The 20352-nt window shown below is 46.2% G+C and overlaps 2 protein-coding genes across 4 annotated transcripts; both read left to right on the forward strand.

Moving 5' to 3' along the window:
- The first annotated feature begins 3880 nt into the window (after window positions 1–3880).
- Window positions 3881–14879, forward strand: LOC103712992 (P-loop containing nucleoside triphosphate hydrolases superfamily protein). Of its 3 annotated transcripts, none has more exons than XM_008799729.4 (7): window positions 3881–5074; window positions 5506–5814; window positions 6609–6892; window positions 7564–8595; window positions 9345–9513; window positions 11954–12111; window positions 14420–14879. In XM_008799729.4, the coding sequence occupies exons 1-7, from the start codon at window positions 4279–4281 to the stop codon at window positions 14660–14662; spliced, it is 2991 nt and encodes a 996-aa protein (XP_008797951.3). In that variant the 5' UTR covers window positions 3881–4278; the 3' UTR covers window positions 14663–14879. The 3 variants fall into 3 exon arrangements, with proteins under 3 accessions (XP_008797951.3, XP_008797952.3, XP_088580432.1); XM_008799730.5 differs by lacking the exon at window positions 14420–14879 and adding an exon at window positions 13108–13436 and having other exon boundaries at window positions 3903–5074; XM_088724306.1 differs by lacking the exon at window positions 14420–14879 and having other exon boundaries at window positions 3983–5074; window positions 9345–9557; window positions 11954–12093.
- A 463-nt stretch (window positions 14880–15342) lies between these two features.
- On the forward strand, window positions 15343–17274 carry LOC103712993 (2-oxoglutarate (2OG) and Fe(II)-dependent oxygenase superfamily protein). The gene is made up of 3 exons (XM_008799732.5): window positions 15343–16587; window positions 16665–16735; window positions 16826–17274. Exons 1-3 carry the CDS (start codon window positions 15722–15724, stop codon window positions 16921–16923), a joined length of 1035 nt encoding a protein of 344 aa, XP_008797954.2. The 5' UTR covers window positions 15343–15721; the 3' UTR covers window positions 16924–17274.
- Window positions 17275–20352: the final 3078 nt, after the last annotated feature.

The raw sequence follows: 20352 nt of genomic DNA on the forward strand, positions 1-20352 counted from the left end.
GGCGATGGGTCGTTTTCTCCTTTCTTATTCTGCTAGAAGTCGGTCATTCTTCCGTGATGGACTCGGTTGCTCGTTGTTTGGAGCTGGAGGTGAGCTTCCGAGTTGCTTCTTGGGGTGGGGGTAAGCTGACGTTAATGTGACTCGCACGCCTAGGGTGCGATGCAATGCCCTGCTTGTGCCGCGACCTCGACGGGTTCCCTCCGGTCATCGAGGCACCTCGGCCTCCCTGGCCTCTTTCACCGAGACTGATTTCTCAAAAATTTGATTGCAGGATATGTTGAATTTACTTTGATACTATTTGTAACAACTTATAACCTCATATAAAAAAATTAGATGAAAATAATTATTAAGTTTTATATAAATTTTTTATATATTACCATATAAAACGCACGTCTTGGATACTTATTGTTGCTGGAAATTGGACCCGGGGGCGGCCGTCGGCTGAGAAGGAGGAGCTCCGGCACGAGAATGGTGGGTGGCGGTCCATCGGTAGGCGGCGTCCTTCGGGAGACCTGCAAAATGCCGGTGGCCGGGGTTTCCGGCACTGGCCCTCCGATGCTTAAGTCAGAGGGGGGCTTCTTGCTCCCAAGGGAGGGCTTGGGACTTCTACATACAGTCCATCTCCTTCTCCAAAATTAAACCCCCCTCTGACTTAAGCATCGGAGGGCCGGTGCCGGAACCGGGTTTCCGGCACCGGCATTTTGTAGGTCTCCCGGAGGACGCCGCCCGCCGACGGACCGCCACCCGCCATTCTCGCGCCAGAGCTCCTCCTCCTCAGCCGACGGCCGCCCCCGGGTCCAATTTCCAGCAACAGTTGACGCTAGAGAAAGGGCCCGAGTTGCGGCTATGAAACTAAGGAGCAGAAGAGCCTTTAATGCCTCTCGGCATCATGCTCCAAGTTCCGAATGCTCAGTCCAGAATTCACCACCAAGATCTTCGGTAGATCAAGTTCCACAAGTCCAACCCGAGCACTTCGACGCGCTAGTGCAACAAGTCCAAGCGCTAGCCATTGCAGTCCAAAGTCTGCAACAAGTGGAGGCCCCTCCTGTGCCGCCTCCACGGGTTCATGTTAAGCAGAGGAAGAAACTTTCTTCCGAGCTATCTCGAATCAGGCATGGCTCCCGCTGCAATGACGTATGTGGGGGCAACCAGTGAGAAGTAGTAGCCCAAGTCTCACGTCAACGAGTTGGAGGGAAAGAGAAATAAAAGCTGAGGTCTGGAGAAGGAGAGTTATAGAGCTTTAAAATGGGATTGTAAGCCTCTGTGGCAAAGGGTACAGCCCCATTAAATCCCATTATCCTTCCAAGTCTTCTGTCTTTCGACAGCAAGTAAGAAACCAGCATGTACTCCCTCCTCACGGACGTAAGTCCTCAAGACGGCGCCCGCGACGTTGCTCTCCTTCAGAGCGTCGCCATCACCGAAGCCCCCGCCGAGCTCTGAAGACCGAGCTCATGCAGAAGGCCGAGCTTATGCAGACTGCTGAGCTCCGAAGGCTGCCGAGCTCATCCAGGCCGAGCTCATGCAGGCTGCCGGGCTCAGAAGGCTGCCGGGCTCAGAAGGCTGCCGAGCTCAGAAGCCCGAGCTCCGAAGCCTGAACGCAGAACACCTCCCCCAGAAAATCGAGCCAAAGAAAGCTGGTGCTAAGTTAAGTCCTGGGGGACTTCGAAGTTCGGAAGCCATCAAAATATCTCCAAAAGGTACAGGACGCCACTTTGGCTTCAAATAATTTCAATGTTTTATCTATTTTCAGGTCGGAGAATTCAAAAAACGACCTACGGGTATCTCTATCTCCAACGTCGCCGCGCTCCGAATAAGGGCGCACGATCGCCAACGGACGAAGTCCGTCTCCTGTATGTGTCTCCAATGATGCCCCGACTAAGCTCGGAATGCCAATTTGACGACATTCGACGCCCTTCGACGACATTCGACGCCATTCGACGACATTCGATGCCACTCGACGCCACTCGACGCCACTCGACGCCATACGACGACACTCGACGCCATTCGACGACATTCGGCGCCACTCGACGCCATTCGACAACATTCGACTTCATTCGATGACATTCGACGCCATTCGACGCCACTCGACGACATTCGATGCCATGTCAACGCCGTTCGACGCCCTTCAACACTATTCGACGCCTCCTACGACAACATGCCCCAATCTGAGTGGGGGCACCCTGCTGAGTCGACCACAAGCCAAAGAAGGCTGCTGAGTCGACCTGAAGCACTTAACTTCAACTACATGAGAGGTACACCCTACTTGGCACGCACATCTCCATATATATTTGGCTATATTACAGGATGATCGACGACTGGACTACTTCCTTCGCCCGAGCCAAAAAGCAGCTCGAACTCGGAAGTCGGGGGATAGTGTTGGGAGAAAAATGGACCACCTACAAATTAAAGCACCCAAATCAGAAGGCTGCCGAGATCATCCAGGCTGATCTCAGAAGGCCGAGCTCCGAAGGCTGCCGAGCTCATCCAGGCCGAGCTCAGAAGGCCGAGACCAGAAGGCTGCCGAGCTCATTCAGGCCGAGCTCATGCAGGCTGCCGAGCTCCGAAAGCTGCCGAGCTCATGCAGACTGCCGAGCTCAGAAGGCCGAGATCAAAAGGCCGAGACCAGAAGGCCGAGCACAGAAGGCTGCCTAGCTCAAAAGGCCGAGCACAGAAGGCTGCCGAGCTCATTCAGGCCGAGCTCATGCAGGCTGCCGAGCTCAGAAGGCTGAGCACAGAAGGCCGAGACCAAAAGGCCGAGACCAGAAGGCTGAGCACAGAAGGCTGCCTAGCTCAGAAGGCCGAGCACAGAAGGCTGTTGAGCTCATTCAGGCCGAGCTCATGCAGGCTACCGAGCTCAGAAAGCTGCCGAGCTCAAAAAGGTCGAGCACAGAAGGCCGAGACCAAAAGGCTGAGACCAGAAGGCTGCCTAGCTCAGAAGGCCGAGCACAGAAGGCTGCCGAGCTCAGAAGGCTGACCTCGTCGTCCACATGCTGCGGCCATGCCCTGCAGCAGCCTCACCGTACCATACTTTACTTGCCGGCCATGTCACGACATATCAACCAGGGATCATACCCTGCTACGACTGTCAACGTCTCACCATTCCCAAGAATGTACTGCACTGCACGCCACAAGCAAGCTCTGGCTACACGCCATCTCCTCCCATGATGGAAACGGGCCATCTATGGCAACTCATTATTTCTACGCCCACGTCGAATCGTGACGGTAACCCATTAATTCGCCCAGTCACATCACAGGTAACTCTGACACTCCCCCTATAAAAGGGGAGCTTCTCCCTCTAAAAAGGGAGCTTCTTCCTTCCAAGGGAGGGCTTGAGACTTCTACATACAGTCCATCTCCTTCTCCAAAATTAAGCCCTCCTCTGACTTAAGCATCGGAGGGCCGGTGCCGGAAACCCCGGCCATCGACATTTTGCAGGTCTTCCGGAGGACGCCGCTCGCCGACGGACCGCCACCCGCCATTCTCGCGCCGGAGCTCCTCCTCCTCAGCCGACGGCCGCCCTCGGGTCCAATTTCCAGCAACACTTATGTATGCTAAAAAATACAAATAATATATTCTGGATTAATTCATTTGACTAGAGAATACCACAATATATTAATTATTTGGGCTGACCATATATAAATTATGATGTTTATAATTAAATTATAGTACTTATGGTAGATTTGAACGTGAACATCATGATTTGAACAGGCAAGATATGTGGGAATTGATGCATGGCGGCGAAGATTGATGCACAGCCAAGTGACGTGGTGAAATTGAGCAAATAGAGTTGCCGTGAACCCAAATAGGGGGGGAAATTGAGCAAAGTGAGGGTGTGGATCGCACACGTCGAATCCCTTCTGCCAATGGGCTTGTGCATTTCGGACGCGTCCCCCGGGGCATTTGCGGCTAGGATTCGTGCGTCACCTGGGGCCAGGGGACGGAGCCGGGAAAGACGAGGGTGGGGGGCCCGGGCTCCCCGGCCGGTGCATCGTGTCTACCTGCCAAAACTGTAGATTTGGGGCCGCCACTCTTTTGCCATCGGAGCGGAAGTACGTAGGCTCCTCTCTCACCACAACTATCACGAGTACGATTCAACGGCGGAGGGAGAGAGGAAGGAAAAATTGTAACCATGAAAAAAGAAGACCAAGAGAAAAAGAAATAAGGCGATTGGAAGTCCCGCTCTCGGGGAACGGTTGCAGAAGGAGGGAGAGATAAATGAGGGGCAGGAAGGGGTAGAGAAACCGACGGGGAGAAAGAGAGAGAGAGGAGGACTGGGAGATGGAAGCCGCTGCTTCCTGCTGCTGCTGCTGCGGATTATCTGCGGCGGCGGCAGCAGCAGCAAAGGCGGGTTCTGGTGGCGGCATCAGCAGCATCGGCTTCCTTCCACCGGTCCGGCCCCCAAAGCGGCGGATCATCGCTTCTTTCAATGGCTCCTCCACCATGCTCCCCATCCGCAGCAGCAGTTCGGAGCCACCAAAGGCATCTCCTTCTCCTCCTCGTCCGCGGCCGTCGCATTCATCATCACTATTGCGACGGTCATCATCGAAGACCCGCTTGTTGATCGGTAGCAAGAACAAGAAGAGGACGGACGTGGTAGTTGTGGTGGGGAAGAAGGAGCGAGAGAGGGAGGGGGGAGAATGCTTGCCCTCCGCGGAGGAGGCGTCCATCAGCGTCGGGACGCTCTACCAGAACGGGGACCCGCTGGGGCGACGGGAGCTGGGCAGGTGCGTGGTCCGCTGGATCAGCCAGGGCATGCGCTCCATGGCCTCCGACTTCGCCTCCGCCGAGATTCAGGGCGAGTTCTCCGAGCTCCGGCAGCGCCTCGGCGCCGCCGCCCCCAACGGCACCGGGGGCCTCGCTTTCGTCATCCAGGCGCAGCCCTACCTCTACGCCGTCCCCATGCCCAAGGGCCTCGAGTCCCTCTGCTTCAAGGCCTGCACTCACTACCCCACTCTCTTTGACCACTTCCAGCGCGAGCTCCGCGACATCCTCCACGGCCTCCAGCGCCAGGCCGTCTTCGCCGACTGGCGCTCCACCGAGTCCTGGAAGCTCCTCAAAGAATTTGCTAATTCAGGTCACAGTCTCCCCCTCCCAATCCTCCAGCTGCTCTGCTTTTCCTTGGATGGTATTTCGCAACTGATTATTGTATCCAGAGGTTCATGTTTGTAGTTCCTCGTCTTATTAAAAAAAATAAATTGGTGCCTATTAATGATTATATGTAGAACAAAAACAAAATTTTGGGATCAGTAGTAGAATAGTTGCAGAAGCTGAAGCAATCCATTAGTAATGAACTCAGGCAAGATCATAGTAATTAATCCGGTCAAATAAATTTGATTACTTTAAAGACCTTAAGCGTTCATGAGCAGATGCAAGCAAAACAGAAAACTGCAACCATAAACTATGCAAACTGATACTACTATTGAATCCAAGATAATCTTCCATCAATATCTACTTGCCCTTCTCTTTGGTCTCTTTTATTAACGAAGTTATTCATATATATTGCAGCACAGCATCGAGCAGCAGTGCGGAAACCACCCCAGGCTAAGCCTGTGCACAGTGGTCTTGGAATGGAGCTGGAGAAAGCTAAAACTATACAGGCCAATATCGCATACTTTGTGAAGAACATGTCAGACCTCCTTCGTATAGAGCGGGATGCAGAGCTTGAATTCACCCAAGAGGAGTTGAATGCTGTTCCCACACCGGATGAAAAATCCAACTCACTGAAACCAATTGAGTACCTTGTAAGCCACGGACAGAAGCAACAAGAGCAGTGTGACACAATCTGCAATTTGAATGCGATTAGCTCTTCTACTGGTGAGCACAAACTTTTTCTTGTATGTTTTAATGTTACGAATCTCATGCGTGTCAGAAATCCAGTAGAAACAAACTGAGATTTTGGTCTTTGCCGTGCTGGTTGATAAGTGTCTTCAGTTAGCTCCGCTAATTTACTCATGTAGAGTTAAGATTCTTGCTTAACTTGTCTGCCAGTAGGCTGTCGGGCCATATCAAATTTGCCATTTTGTTCAAATGTATTTAACTAAAGATTCCTCCATAAATCTGCTATGCTGTGATTATCTATACATTTGTTTTTTCCATTTTGGTGTTTTAATAAACCTTCAGATTTGAGGGTGCTAATTAGTGTAGTTGATTAGGTCGTTGGTGGTTGGTACCAACTACCAACATAGGTTCAAGTCTTGGCTTCACCTGATTTTTGGCCTGGGTTTCTTTAGCCCTAGCTCTCAAAAATAATCCTGTAGATTTGTCTCAGTAAAAAAGTTCTTGGTGGCCATTGTTTTTGTGTTAGCAGTTCATTTTCATTGTGTTTGCTTAGTGGGGTACTGGAGTGTTTAGCAGGCACTTGCTCCTCTTGACATACACCAGAGGTTAAACAATGTTGCTGCAGGAAGCACCAATGAGTGGAGGTGTGTCAGATAAAACATCAGTGGTGGTTCTTGTCTGGGTAGGGGAACAAATGCAGTTTATAATGCTCAAAATCATTGATTCTATTTTTCTAGTTAGATTGCAGTGAATCAGCTATTCTTTAATGACAGATTCTTTGTTCTTTTGCAGCTCTCTAAGCATTAACTCGTAAATATTTATGTCCACAGGATTGGGAGGAATGCATTTGGTCTTATTTAGAGTTGAAGGAAACCATCGACTGCCCCCTACAACTCTGTCTCCAGGGGACATGGTTTGTGTGAGGACATGCGATAGCAGGGGTGCGGGAGCAACTTCATGCATGCAAGGCTTTGTTAACAATTTAGGTGAGGATGGCTGTAGCATTACTGTGGCTCTGGAGTCCCGCCATGGAGATCCCACCTTTTCTAAGCTATTTGGGAAGAGTGTGCGCATTGACCGTATACAAGGATTGGCTGATGCACTTACTTATGAGGTATTAGAACACATGGCGGACTTAATATGCTGTGTCCAAAGAGGCAAAGTTTTGCACCACCTGTTACTCCCATGGAGTGTGCTGAATATACCTTTCGCTCTAGATGTGATAGTTGTTGTGGACTTTTCTTTTTGTTATAATCAATTTCTAGTACATAATTGGATATTTGGATCTAATGCAAAGGACTACTGCATACAATTGAAAGATACATATCCCCTAGCGCGAAGAAGCAACTATAGCAGACTGCTGAAGTTACTAGCACATCACTTTTTACCTCTCTAGAGGCATATTCTTTGGTTGACCTCACTAGAATAAATGCTGGTCCATGAATTTAGATTATTCCATAGCCAATTATAATATCATTTTTTCCAATTTATCATGAATTATTATTTCGCTATATTTGATCATTTTTCTCTCTGCCCTTTGTTACAATATGATTGTGGATGATCTAAGTCAATGTTGTGTAAAGGATGAAGGAAGATGAAACATACTTTTCATGTGTTTTGAATTCCTGTTTCAAAGTTGCTGCTTTGTGCTATTATGATTGTAAGGTGACTCGATTACTTTGGTAGAGCTTTAAGGATTATGTTAGTTTGTTTATAGTAATTGAAGATAATTAATATACATATGAGATGCTGGTATTCACTTTCTTTGTTTTTTCAAAATGGCAGCGCAATTGTGAAGCACTAATGCTGCTACAGAAGAATGGTTTACAGAAGAAAAATCCCTCGATTGCTGTGGTTGCTACATTATTTGGAGACAAGGAAGATATCATGTGGCTGAAGCAGAATCATCTGGTCGAATGGAGTCAGGTAAGACTTGATCGGTTAATAGAGAAGGGGAAATTTGATGACTCCCAATTAAAAGCTATCGCCTTGGGATTGAACAAGAGGCGGCCTCTTTTAGTAGTCCAAGGACCTCCTGGTACTGGCAAGACAAGGTTGCTTAAGGAGCTGATAGCCCTTGCTGTTCAACAAGGTGAACGTGTGCTTGTGACAGCTCCAACAAATGCAGCTGTGGATAACATGGTTGAAAGACTCTCAGATATTGGACTAGACATTGTACGAGTTGGAAATCCAGCTCGAATATCTGCAAATGTGGCTTCAAAATCATTAGGAGAGATTGTCAATGATAGGCTTGCAAATTTCAAGAAAGAATTTGAGAGAAAGAAGTCAGATCTAAGGAAGGACCTTAGGCTTTGTTTAAAGGATGATTCGTTGGCAGCAGGTATACGTCAGCTCTTAAAACAGCTCGGAAAGACCTTAAAGAAGAAAGAGAGGGATACCATAAAGGAAGTGCTTTCAAGCACCCAGGTAGTACTCTCCACTAATACTGGGGCAGCTGATCCTGTCATTCGAAGATTGGACAGCTTTGATCTGGTTGTTATAGATGAAGCAGGGCAAGCAATTGAACCATCCTGCTGGATTCCTATTTTGCAAGGAAAACGCTGTATATTGGCAGGTGATCAATGTCAGCTTGCTCCAGTAATTTTATCTAGAAAGGCCTTGGAAGGTGGACTAGGCATATCTCTTCTGGAAAGAGCATCAGCTTTGCACGAAGGCATGCTAGCCACAAAATTAACCACTCAATATCGAATGCACAATGCAATAGCCAGTTGGGCATCAAAAGAGATGTATGATGGACTGCTGCAATCTTCACCGACTGTCTCCTCACATCTTCTTGTTGATTCTCCATTTGTGAAGGTGTGCATTATTAAGTTCTTGTAATACCTTTGTTTTATGTCTTCACTAATGCTGGTGGCATATACATGGCATGCTGATAAAATGTTAGACTCTTCATCTGTCTTTTGCCCTTTTATTGGTTAATTTCCATAACTTTGATTAAATATCCTAGAATGACTGGATCAAATTCCTGGTTTTAATTTAGAAAAAAGTGTCAGTAATATTAAAAGCAATGTTTCTCAATACTCATTTAAGAATTCTGAAAATGGATATTTCTTACCCAATAGTTGATAAATGGATAAAGACTTTATGTTGGGATGTGTTATTCATAATTTAATCCCCTTCTTTTGTGCAAAGGCTTCTTTGAATCGTCTATTGATGTGCCTGTATTGACCACAGAAGGCGATGAAAGCTTGGAGAGTTCTTAAATACAATAGAATCTATGTGACATTTTATTACCGACTTGCAGTCAATTTCCATTGCTTAATAACTAACAATACATATAACAACCTTTTCTGTTAGTTCTTTATTTGAGCTCCAGTATGTGATTATGTCATTAATATTTAATATGACTTTGCACTCAGTTTTTACTTCTGTCTATGTCTGAAATTCTTAGATCTCTGTTTTTCCGGTAGGAAGTTACTAATATTAAAAATCCTGATAGATGTAACTCAAGTCCTAGCATCTTTTATAGTAAGTTCTTTAAAAGATTTTAGAAAAGATTTTGTGTTACAAACTACACCTTTGATCAAGGCCTGTGTTTCAAACAGGCTGCATGGATAACTCAGTGCCCAATGCTCTTACTTGATACACGAATGCCATATGGGAGCTTATATGTTGGTTGTGAGGAACATTTGGATCCGGCTGGCACGGGTTCCTTCTATAATGAAGGTGAAGCAGACATTGTCATTCAACACATCTTCCATCTAATATATTCTGGTATATATTCTTCCCTCAACACATCTTCCATCTAATATATTCTGGTATATATTCTTCCCTCTCATGATAAGAACCTGCTGACTTACCACTATGCTATTTCTTCTTTAATCTTTGTGTGTGTGTTTGTGTGTGTATACCCTTTTTTGTTTCTGCTCTCTTGTCTGTTATTCTTTGTACAATTAAAATTCTTCGTGCTAATTTTCGGAAGAGATGCTTTTATGTAGAGTTTTGCTATGGTGCTTCTAAATTTTCCTCCAGGTACATAATCTTGACTATAGATTCAAAAATAAAAGGTCTAAATGGATGACTGTATAACTGGTAGTACAAGTCACCAGATTCAGTTTTTTTTTAAAAAAATTAAACCAAAATCTGTCTCTTGTGAAACTGGTGCTTGATTGGATCCTCATCAAAGAGGAGCTTTAGGAGCACCATGATGAGGGGGTACATGTTAGACTGCTGCAAGATGTTCCTGCCGGCGAGCAGCTCTAATGGCATGTAATCACTTGTCCCCTTGATCTTTATCCGGCAGCTGTCCGATCTTTTTAGTTTGTGAGTTGGAGGGGACGAGGGAGAGATCTTTGCATCCGCTGCCGCCTCCTTGTCCACGTCGGCATTGGCTGTGGCGTGGCACCGGAGTGGCAAATCTTAGCACAGAAGTGTGGCTCGATGATGGGGATGTTGGAGGCCTTGATATGGTTGTGGATAGTGGTAGAATGGTGGTGGATGTAGTCGAGGCCCTAGGCGAGGTTGGTGGCTGAATGCGGATGAGAACGGGTAACGTTGGGGTTGTCGGGGTAGTTTGAGAGAGGGTATCGGGGGAGTGCTCGTAGGCGAGGTAGATGTTGTTGCCAATGAGGGAGGCATTGAGGAGGTAGACAAGAGCGGCTCTTGCACATGGCGAAGGGGCAGGAAGGGTGTTGGGTTCGCTGCGGAAGGGGTGTTGGAAGATGATAGTGTCCTTGCCATGGAGGGAGCAGTGTCGGGAGGAGGAGGCAGAGGTGATGAACTTGTTGGTGGAGGTGCAAATCTCAAAGAAGGGGTAGAGGATTGGGGTCTCCTGGAGGGTGTGTTGGTCAGGAAGGCTGATGAGGAGGAGGCTGATGAGGCGGCAGAGGCAGCCATGGAGGAGGAGGAGGTGGAGGTCTTGGTGCGGCAGTAGATACATACAGGAGTCAATGATGAAGAAGCTGGAGGAGAAGCAGGAGGTGGGGTGGGGCTTGAGTGGGATGCCATGGGGAATGAGGCCTCGAAACTGGAATCAAGTTAGGGTTAGGGTTTGGAGGATGGAAGGGGAAAAGAGTAAAGTGCTGGGGGAAGGCGAGGAGAACAAAGATCTGGTGGAAGAGGAGGTTATGCCGCCACCACCGAATTCCTCTTCCACCACCGGTTGCCATTTGTTTTCTAGCATACCCTTTAACAATTGATGGCTAGGATCACTACTTAATTTGTATTAAAAATAATATGGAAGTACTGTAGCAAAACCCTTTTTGTATTATTTGAACTCAATTGATATAATTACTAAAAATCGACAATTCAAAGACAAGGAATTCCTTGTATTATTTCAGTTGCCTGTAAAAATATATAAACTTACCTTTGTGAATATTGTTGTACTCTTCTTGTTTAATTGGCATATTTGCTTTATGGAAGGCTGGATATGTTGACAATCATACATACGAAAGGCTATGTGCATTTACTTTCAGGAACTCTAACAGATTCAGCAGAAATCAGTCCGAATTCATGATTTTCCTTGTATCAATAATTAAATTGGCATAAATACTCCTCACCTCCCTGAACAAGCTTAGGGCTTGAATTAGTAGTGTCTGATGAGTAACCAAAGTATTGATACTGGTATACATGCTGGCACTTCAATTGTAAGAATTAATTAAGCCATTCAATCATGTAATGATGTTTTCACTTCGAACTCTAGCAATGAATATGAACATTTTTTTTACAAGTACACCATATTTATTCTCCGGATTATTGCTGATGTACTCTGCCAATTTAGATCAACTAAGAGAATCATTTAAATCATCCAGTTGATTGTTGATAAGTGCAATATTTGTGATTTATTTGTTGTAGCACAAATCCTAACTACATAACCAGCCATATAAAGTTGACTTGGAGTAGGGCAGGTTGCCAACACATAATTGTTATTGCATCCTATGACCTTGTTACTCGTACAAATTTCACAGTTTACAATTACATTGCAAATTCAGTGTAGATTTTCTGAAAATTATATTTTGCATCTACAATATTTTGACTTTTTCTTTTCTTACACTTTAATTATTTTTATATCCTATTCCAGTTCTTATGTTATCTACCTGGATTTTGACATGCCTTCTTTCTCTGGCTCGATATAGGGGTTCTTATTCGCTCTTTCCTGTATAACTGATTTTTTATCTGCTTAACTTGCTCTCTTAACTTGCATGCTTTTATGCAGGAGTCTCTCCAACTGCCATTGCTGTTCAATCACCTTATATTGCTCAGGTACAGCTTTTGAGGGATAGGCTTGATGAATTTCCAGAAGCTTCTGGTGTTGAGGCTGCAACTATAGACAGCTTTCAGGGGAGGGAGGCTGATGCTGTAATTATATCAATGGTACGCTATTGCTTTCCAGTAGTGTCACTTTTAGAAAAAGATTTTCATAGATATATCTATCATATAGGTTTATTCTTACATAATACAGAAGCTATGTTGCATATATTTGTCTATACTTGAGCAGATCTGCAAGAATTAAGTCCACTATTCATAAGATAGAAACTTTAAATGTCCTTATAACTGCCTGGAACTATTTACATTGGAATTTTTACAGGCGTCTGACAATTCAAAGATATGGGAATTCCTTTGTGTGATTAAGACAAGGAATCCGTATCCTCAAGGACAGCATGTTTAAATATGGTTCTAGTAGATGTCTTGGGCTTCATCTAGGCTCTATCAGGAGTTCAAGGCACGCGAAACTGCCACTTTGAGTTCCCGCTAGCATTTTTAGCCTCAATGCTACATGATAATAAACATTTTTTGGATATTATACCAGTTAAACCTTGTAGTCTTTCGAGCAGTCTTTATGAGGTGGCATTAAATGCCAACTATCAGTCTTGTGTTTACCTTTCTTTACTTTCTTTCTTTGAATGTAAGGGAGTAGGTGGTTTTGTTAATAACTAGTATAGCACACAACCACATCCATAACCATGATCATCAAGTTGTTGTTCCAAATATTTTGAGTTAGCTTTATAAAACTCCATATGCAAATTATTCCTGTTTGTGACTACCTTTGAAGTTATTGCAGGATCTGCCATGTCCTTTCTCAAAACTTCCTTTCATGTTAGCTTAGATTTCATCGTCCTCTTCTTAAATCCTTCAATAGACTATGCCCCCTTGCTGCCTCTTGAGATCTTTGCTGTACTTGTCTGTACCATTTGAACTGTTTCTTAATCACTTTAATTGCTGCAACTAGTGTAACAAATATTACTGTAATATCAATAGGACCTCATATGTTTTACGTTTTTGTTAGTGTTTTTTATGCTTTATATTATCATATCAAGTTCAGGATTCCAAATTATAAACATTATACTGATAGGGCTCAGTTCCAAACAGATTGACTTACAACATCGGCCAATTCATGATAGACAGGCTCTCGGTCTCACGCAACACTCACTTTTAGTATGTCGCTCCCTCTCTAGGAGCCTTATGCTTGAGAATCAAAGAACATCTCATTACACGAGGCATGGGCCAGCTGTGTGCAGTGGTTGATATATTGGCTGCCACAAACTGATTTTTGGCCCCTCTTGAAGTAGTATTTCGAGATCTTGCATTGCTACTATTGATATAAATTTGCTTGATTGATGGCCTTCGTCATCTTGCATATTCATGTATTTGAGATTCGAACCTGATTTCGCAGCCTATCATAATTCCTTATTGTATAATATCTTCTGTGTATATATCTATCAGTTTGATATACAAGTTAACAACTAGTGTATCATCTGATTTGTCCAACAACTGATTATGCACTTCCACTAGCACTGGAGACCATGGAATGCCGTACCGGCCCGTACGGGCCGGTACGTACCGGTCCGGCCTTGGACCGGTACCGGAACGGATAAAAAACCGGTATTTTCCGGTTTTTTATCCGAACCGGCCGGTACGGGTGCGTACCGGCCGGTTCGGGCCCGTACCGGCCGGTTCGTACCGGCCGGTATGGGACCGGTACCAGCCGGTACATACCGGACCGGACCGGTACCGTACCGGTCCGGCCGGCCACCGGTACCGGTACGGCGGACCTTGCTGGAGACTAATCTGCATTTGATTTTTTATTGTGACTTTGTGCATCTGTTGTTGCATTAACCTGTATTTTATCGGTTTGTGAGTATGGGCTGCGGCAAGTTTTCTTTGAGCTATCCTGGTTTGAGAATTAAGCATCTGCAAGCACAGCCTGAGACTAGATATTCCCAGTTACATAATGGTTGTTTCTCTGCCCAAAAGCCTTTACTAGTTGGTGATGATTCACATTAAGGAACAAAGAAGATGTCATGCATTTCCAAACTATACTGATGGATTAGTTTGAGTCTCTATTACAGTTAGCAGTTAAGTTTGATCTTGTTCGGCATCTGAATAAAAGGTAAGCCAGCTTCTTTGTTATAATAATGATTACGCTCATGGATGAGTTGAAAGTAAAGGATGCACTTGAAACACACCAACATTGTATGCCAATGCTCAAAGACATCGCTAAGATGAATTGTTTTGATCATTTGCCATATCACAAGCAAACTTCTGAGCAGTGCATCAAGCTCTGCTCGAGAGCATTCGTGCATTTTATGTGCTGAATTCTTGTTCGATTACATTCAATCAATCTGTCTTCTTAATTAAATATTGTGCCATTGAGTTCTTCCACTGTTCTGGCTTTCCACAGGTCCGATCTAATATTCTTGGAGCGGTTGGATTTCTGGGTGACAGCAGGCGAATGAACGTCGCCATAACGAGGGCACGCAAGCATGTTGCACTCGTATGCGATAGCTCAACCATATGCCATAACACCTTCTTGGCCAGGCTCCTTCGTCACATCCGGCGTTTTGGGAGGGTTCAACATGCGAAGCCGGGTTCTTTTGGGGGATCTGGATTGGGCATAACTCCCATGTTGCCCTCCATCAAGTAATTGCCTTATCCAATCATCATTGATGTCCAACATAGTCTGCATATATATATATATATATATATATATATATATATATATCATTATTTTTATAGAAGTCCAAATTCAATGTATGTTTATACAACCAATTGAGAGAGAATCGTTGTAGATATAGTTTTAACTCTCCCATTCTTGTACATGTCGTATCCATTTTTTACACGTATGTTGAAATTTGTTATTATTTTGTTCTCTCCGCATCATTTCTCCTCGATCTTGTACAAGTTTGTGGGGTGAACATGTGCGCTCAGCAAGATCAAGGTTAACCCTCTACTACAAAATTTGTCCATCAAAGTCTTTCCATGGTTTGAGACGACGTAGCAGCAATAGTCAACAGTCTAGTGAATTCTTTGCCACTTAATGCATCTATCTTATATTATATACGTGGGGTTTGGTAGGGTTCCTTTTGTTGCTTGTTTAGCAAGAATTTTGATGGCGAAAATACTAAGCATCTTGGCCTCTTTGACTTCAGAATATCCAAGGTGAATAACTTTGGTAGACTTGAGGTATCTGAGGTATCGTTCTGCTCGTATCAATAAAGGCCAAAAATTATAGCGACATCTCATTTATTGCATGGTCGGCATGGTTACTGTTGTGTTGCTTGTATGAGATTGTTATTACGTTGTAGACGTGGTGCCGACCATCTTAGAGACTCCTTTCTATTTTCTATTTTATATAAAAGGGTGGCTTGGAGATTCTCAGGTAGTCTCATCATAGAGACTCCTTTCTATAAATTTTCGCTATTTCCCACCGTTGCTCCAGTTTTCCAGGGGGTCTGTTCGGCATATGGGTTTCTTGCGAGTTAGCTTAATTCTTTCTTTATCTTGATCTCATTCGGTTTTATTCAGTTCGATTTTTGACCGACCTCAAAGCAAGCCGAGTAGCATCTCGATCTCGATCCAGAATTTAGCAGCAAACTTGGAACTCTGCAGGACAAGCGCTTTGGGGCACGTTAAGTTTGGTAGTATAGGATCCGTTGCATTAGAGAGCAAAGGCCTGTAGCGTCACTAGCGTGGGCGAAGGGCAATGGGGGAGGAGAGGAGGCTGAGGGATCTGTGGGCGGAGGCAAGAGAGCTGAGCCTCGGCACCTCCGGCTGTGTGGACCGCCTCGACGCGCCCCCATCCCCTCTCCGCTTCCTCCGGGACTACGTCTCCGCCAACAAGCCCTGCCTCATCTCCCGAGCCGCCACCCGCGGTTGGCCCGCAGTCTCTCTCTGGTCCGACGACGCCTACCTCCGCCGCGCCCTCCGCGGCCACGCCGTCTCCGTCCACCTCACCCCCCACGGCCGCGCCGACTCCCTCGTCCCCCTCCCTTCCGCCCGCGGCCGGGGGGGCGGCCTCTGCTTCGCCTCCGCCGCCGTCCGCTCCATGGACTTCTCCGAGGCCCTCGAGCTGATCACCGCCACCGGCTCGCCCTCGTCACCGACCGTGGCCTACGCCCAGCAGCAGAACGACTGCTTCCGGGCGGAGTACTCGGCGCTGGCGGGGGACGTGGAGCCGGACGTCCCGTGGGCCACCGAGGCGCTCGGCCGCCTCCCGGAGGCCGTGAACCTTTGGATCGGGAACGGGCGGTCGGAGACGTCGTTCCACAAGGACCACTACGAGAACCTCTACGCCGTCATCACGGGGGAGAAGCACTTCCTCCTGCTGCCCCCAACCGACGTCCACCGCCTCTACGTCCGCCATTACCCGGCTGCCTGCTACGTGTTCGACGATGGGGGGGAGTTGCGCTTGGAACTGGAACAGCCGGAGAGGCAGGTTCCGTGGTGCAGCGTGGACCCGTACCCGGAGACGGCCGAGGCCCTGGCGGAGCAGAGGGAGGCCTTCCCCCTCTACTTTGACGGCCCCAAGCCTTTCGAATGCACCGTAAAGGCTGGGGAGATCCTCTACCTGTAAGTAAATTACCTCCTCTCCGCCCCCATCATCAACATCACCTACTCTCTCCTATAACTTGTTTATGGTGATCCAGGCCTAGCATGTGGTTTCATCATGTGAGGCAAACGCCTGACCGCCATGGGCGGACCATTGCCGTCAACTACTGTAAGTATCTAGTGTTGCTCGAAATGCATGGCATCCTCTTTGTTCCTTACCATTGAACCAAAAAAAAAAAAAAATTGTTGGCTGTCACAGGGTACGACATGCAATTTGATATCAAATACGCGTACTTCAGCTTCTTGCAATCCATCGACTACCCTCTTCCTCCTTGCAAGCCTTCAGCGAAGGTCTGAAATCTATGAGACTAACCAGTTGGGTATCGCACTCACAGTCAGACAGGTTCGGTGTATTCTGCCCTGTTGGAGAACAATTTAGTCGAATAGTTGGATTATGTTGGATGTTAAGGAGTCTCAATTTGCAATGTTCTTCTGTTATGCGCTGGCTTTTACTAGTTTAGAAGATCTAATTGAGAAGCAATAATTAGTTGGTTAGGCAGGATTGCCAATAATTAGTTGATTAGATTCTATCTATATTTACAGTATAATGGTTCAACTGAATTGTAGTTTCCTTTATTAGAGCATTGTAAGAGATTATATAATCTTCCTGCATGATGAATAAATATCACAAAAGTGTTTTCCTTTGCATTATTGCAATCTAAGGAGGCCTAGCTCCCTCGAAGTAGCTACCATCTTCTTCTTCTGCACTCTATTCGATCCGGTATAGGTCCTCAACCGACCACGTCCAGCAAGTCTATACCAAAGTGGTATCAGAGCCTGGGCATGGATGAACGAATGGAGCGGATGGAGCAGAACTTTCACTCTCTATCTAAGCGTATCACCGAGCTCTTTCAATTGGTAGCAAATCAAGAAAGAAGCAGGGCTCGGACGGACCGGGAAGTGACATCCCAAGACCCCCAAGGGTCTCATGCATCGGGCAACAACAACTATGGCTTTACTCCACGTACTGTCAAGCTCGATTTTTCCTGTTTAAATGGCGAGGAAGATCCTACGAGTTGGGTGTGCCGTGTAAAACAATTTTTTCAATATCATGCCGCATCCATGGAGGATCGCGTGACTTGCGCTTCATTCCATTTGGAAGGAGGGAGCCAACTATAGGACCAGCTGATCCGACAAGAGGGTAAAAGCATCTCTTGGGAAGAATTCACTGAGGGTCTTCACACAAGGTATGGACCTACTCAATTTTTTGACTCCTTGGTGAACTTCTTCAATTGCGCCAGGAACGAAGTGTTCGTGATTATCAAAACAAGTTCGAAGCTTTGTTGGCTAAGAGAAGCAAGTTAGTTGCTTTATCAATGGCCTGCGAGAGAGCATCAAAGCCGATGTTCGTGCAGCTCGACCTCATGATTTATCTACTGCCATCGGCCTTGCTTGCTTTGTATAAAGCCTGACAGACACAAGGAAGGCCAATTTCAACAAGCAAAAAAGCCGTGTTACTCGCCTCAGTCTGCTTGTGAAGCGCTTGACACCTGCAGAATTGAAGGAGCGGCAAGAAAAAGGGCTTATATTTTTGCTACAATGAGCAATATGGCTCTGGGCATCGCTGCAAGCGACTCTTTATGATTGAAGCATAACAAGGTGATGAAGAAGACAAAGTCATGGAGGATGAAGAGGAAGATCATGATGAAGATGATGAAGTACCCAAAATTTAGTTGCATGCTATGAATGGATCTGATGCTCCTGACACCATGAAGATACTTGGGAGTATTGGAGGTACTGTCATCATTGCCTTAATTGATTCTAGGAGTACTCATAATTTTGTGAGTAAGGAGGTAGCACAGAGAACGGGATTACAGCCATGTTGCAAGAAGTCATTAGGCGTGATGGTGGCATCGGGAGAGAGATTGGAGAGTGAAGGCTTGCGTACTGATCTACCCTTAACAATGCAGCACTTCAATTTTCAAGTGGATCTTTTTGTTCTTCCATTGGAGGGATATGGATTGGTGCTAGGAACTTAATGGCTTAAGACTCTTGGGCCAATTATTTGGGATTTCTTGGAGCTGAAGATGGAGTTCCTGTGTGACGGAAGGTGGATCAATCTCGACGGGATGCGAGAACTTGACAAAAAGAAGGGGGAGATTCCGGCCATGTGTGGTGAAGGAGCAAAATCAGCACTTGATCGTTTGTTGGAAAAGTTCCTAAGATATTTTGCAGCGGGGTGTCTGGTGCTGGCCCTGACCCGATGGTGGAGTGTCACGATGGAGCGGCTAGAGGCTTCGGACCCGGTGCGGGGGCAGAGGATGCAGCCGGCTTGGGGGAAGCTTCAACGCACAGTGTGTGCCATATGGCACGGGGGCACAGTGGGGATCATCTCAAGGAGAACAGTAGGTTGGCCTTTGAGCTGGGAACGTGGAAGAAGGCAACGGGTGAATCAAGCTTCATCAAGAATGTTGGTGGTCTCAGGACAGAGCCAAGAGGGGGGATGACAGAGGGCCCTGCGGCAACAGATGAAGCCACTGGAGACTTAGCGTGCCATTTGGCACAACCCGGCGATGGAGGGGATCACCATTGAATATTGATCCAGATGATGGCTGCAGCAAAGGGAGTGAGTCCTGTAGGCTTGGAGAGTGGAGGGGCTATAGAAAAGGCGGTGTTTCATGATTGCAACCCCGAGGCAGAGGGTTGTAATGTATCCTTAGATGACCAATGAAGGTTATCTTATGGAACTGCCGTGGCGCGAGGAAGCCTTCCTTTGCTCCGGCTTTTCGCAAGATTGTGCAGCAGCATAGTCCGGATATATGTATATTGTTTGAGATCCGATTATCAGGGAGGAGCCTACAGAAGGCTAGGAGAGCGGTTTCTCGATCGTGGGGATTTTATGCAGTGGAGTCCCAGGGGTTGTCGAGTGGCATCATTGTCACTTGGGCGCAGGGCTCCTGCAGGTTGGATGTCTTCCATGTATGTACCCAGGAGGTGGTTATAGTGATCTCGAAGGGTAGTAGAGTTTCATGGGTCCAACTTTTACTTCCTCAGGAAATCGGAGTGCTCGATACATCTTCTCTATCTCTCGCATCCAAGTCTCGGCTGCCACAGGATCCGATCCATCGTCAAACTGTGGTGGGTTCAGCCTGCGGAACCTCTCATAATGAGATTCCATCGGTTGTACAGGCCTGACAGTCGACTGCATCTGTTGTTGTTGCTGAAGCAGTTGTGCAATTATCTGGCACACCCCTGCCAGGTTTGCTTGCGTTGCCACAGGGTCTGGGGTGTGTGCCTATGATTGTATGCTAGGGTCTGGGGTGTGTGCCCATGATTGTATGCTAGGGTCTGGGGTGTGTGCCCATGATTGTATACTAGGGTATGGAAAAAGTGCTCTCATATCTCCTTCGTCCTCCATATTCCTTATAGCTACCTAGCAGTCAAAAGTTTAGGATGAGACTGAAATAAATTGCTTTCTTTGACTAATGTATTATGACAATCTTAATATATTATGATACTCTTAACTATCCATTATCCCAGATTTTTACGGTTATATTCTTGTTAAACCTACAGCTCTGATACCACCGAATGTCACGCCCCGTACCCGGTCCGTGACACGGCCGTGCTATTGTCGACTACCACCCACAATAGCACGAAGCCTCATACATGGGTAAATAGGGTAGTCAAACCATTCGAACTTTCATATATTAAAGTAGTTCTATTACAACATACTGAGTGGTACAAAACATAAAGCTTCTATACAGTTTATGTATACAAAAGTATTTT

The sequence above is a fragment of the Phoenix dactylifera genome, chromosome 6 (assembly GCF_051530095.1).
Source record: "Phoenix dactylifera cultivar Ajwa chromosome 6, Ajwa_hap1_PhDact_Kaust_v1.1, whole genome shotgun sequence".
Lineage (NCBI taxonomy): Eukaryota > Viridiplantae > Streptophyta > Magnoliopsida > Arecales > Arecaceae > Phoenix > Phoenix dactylifera.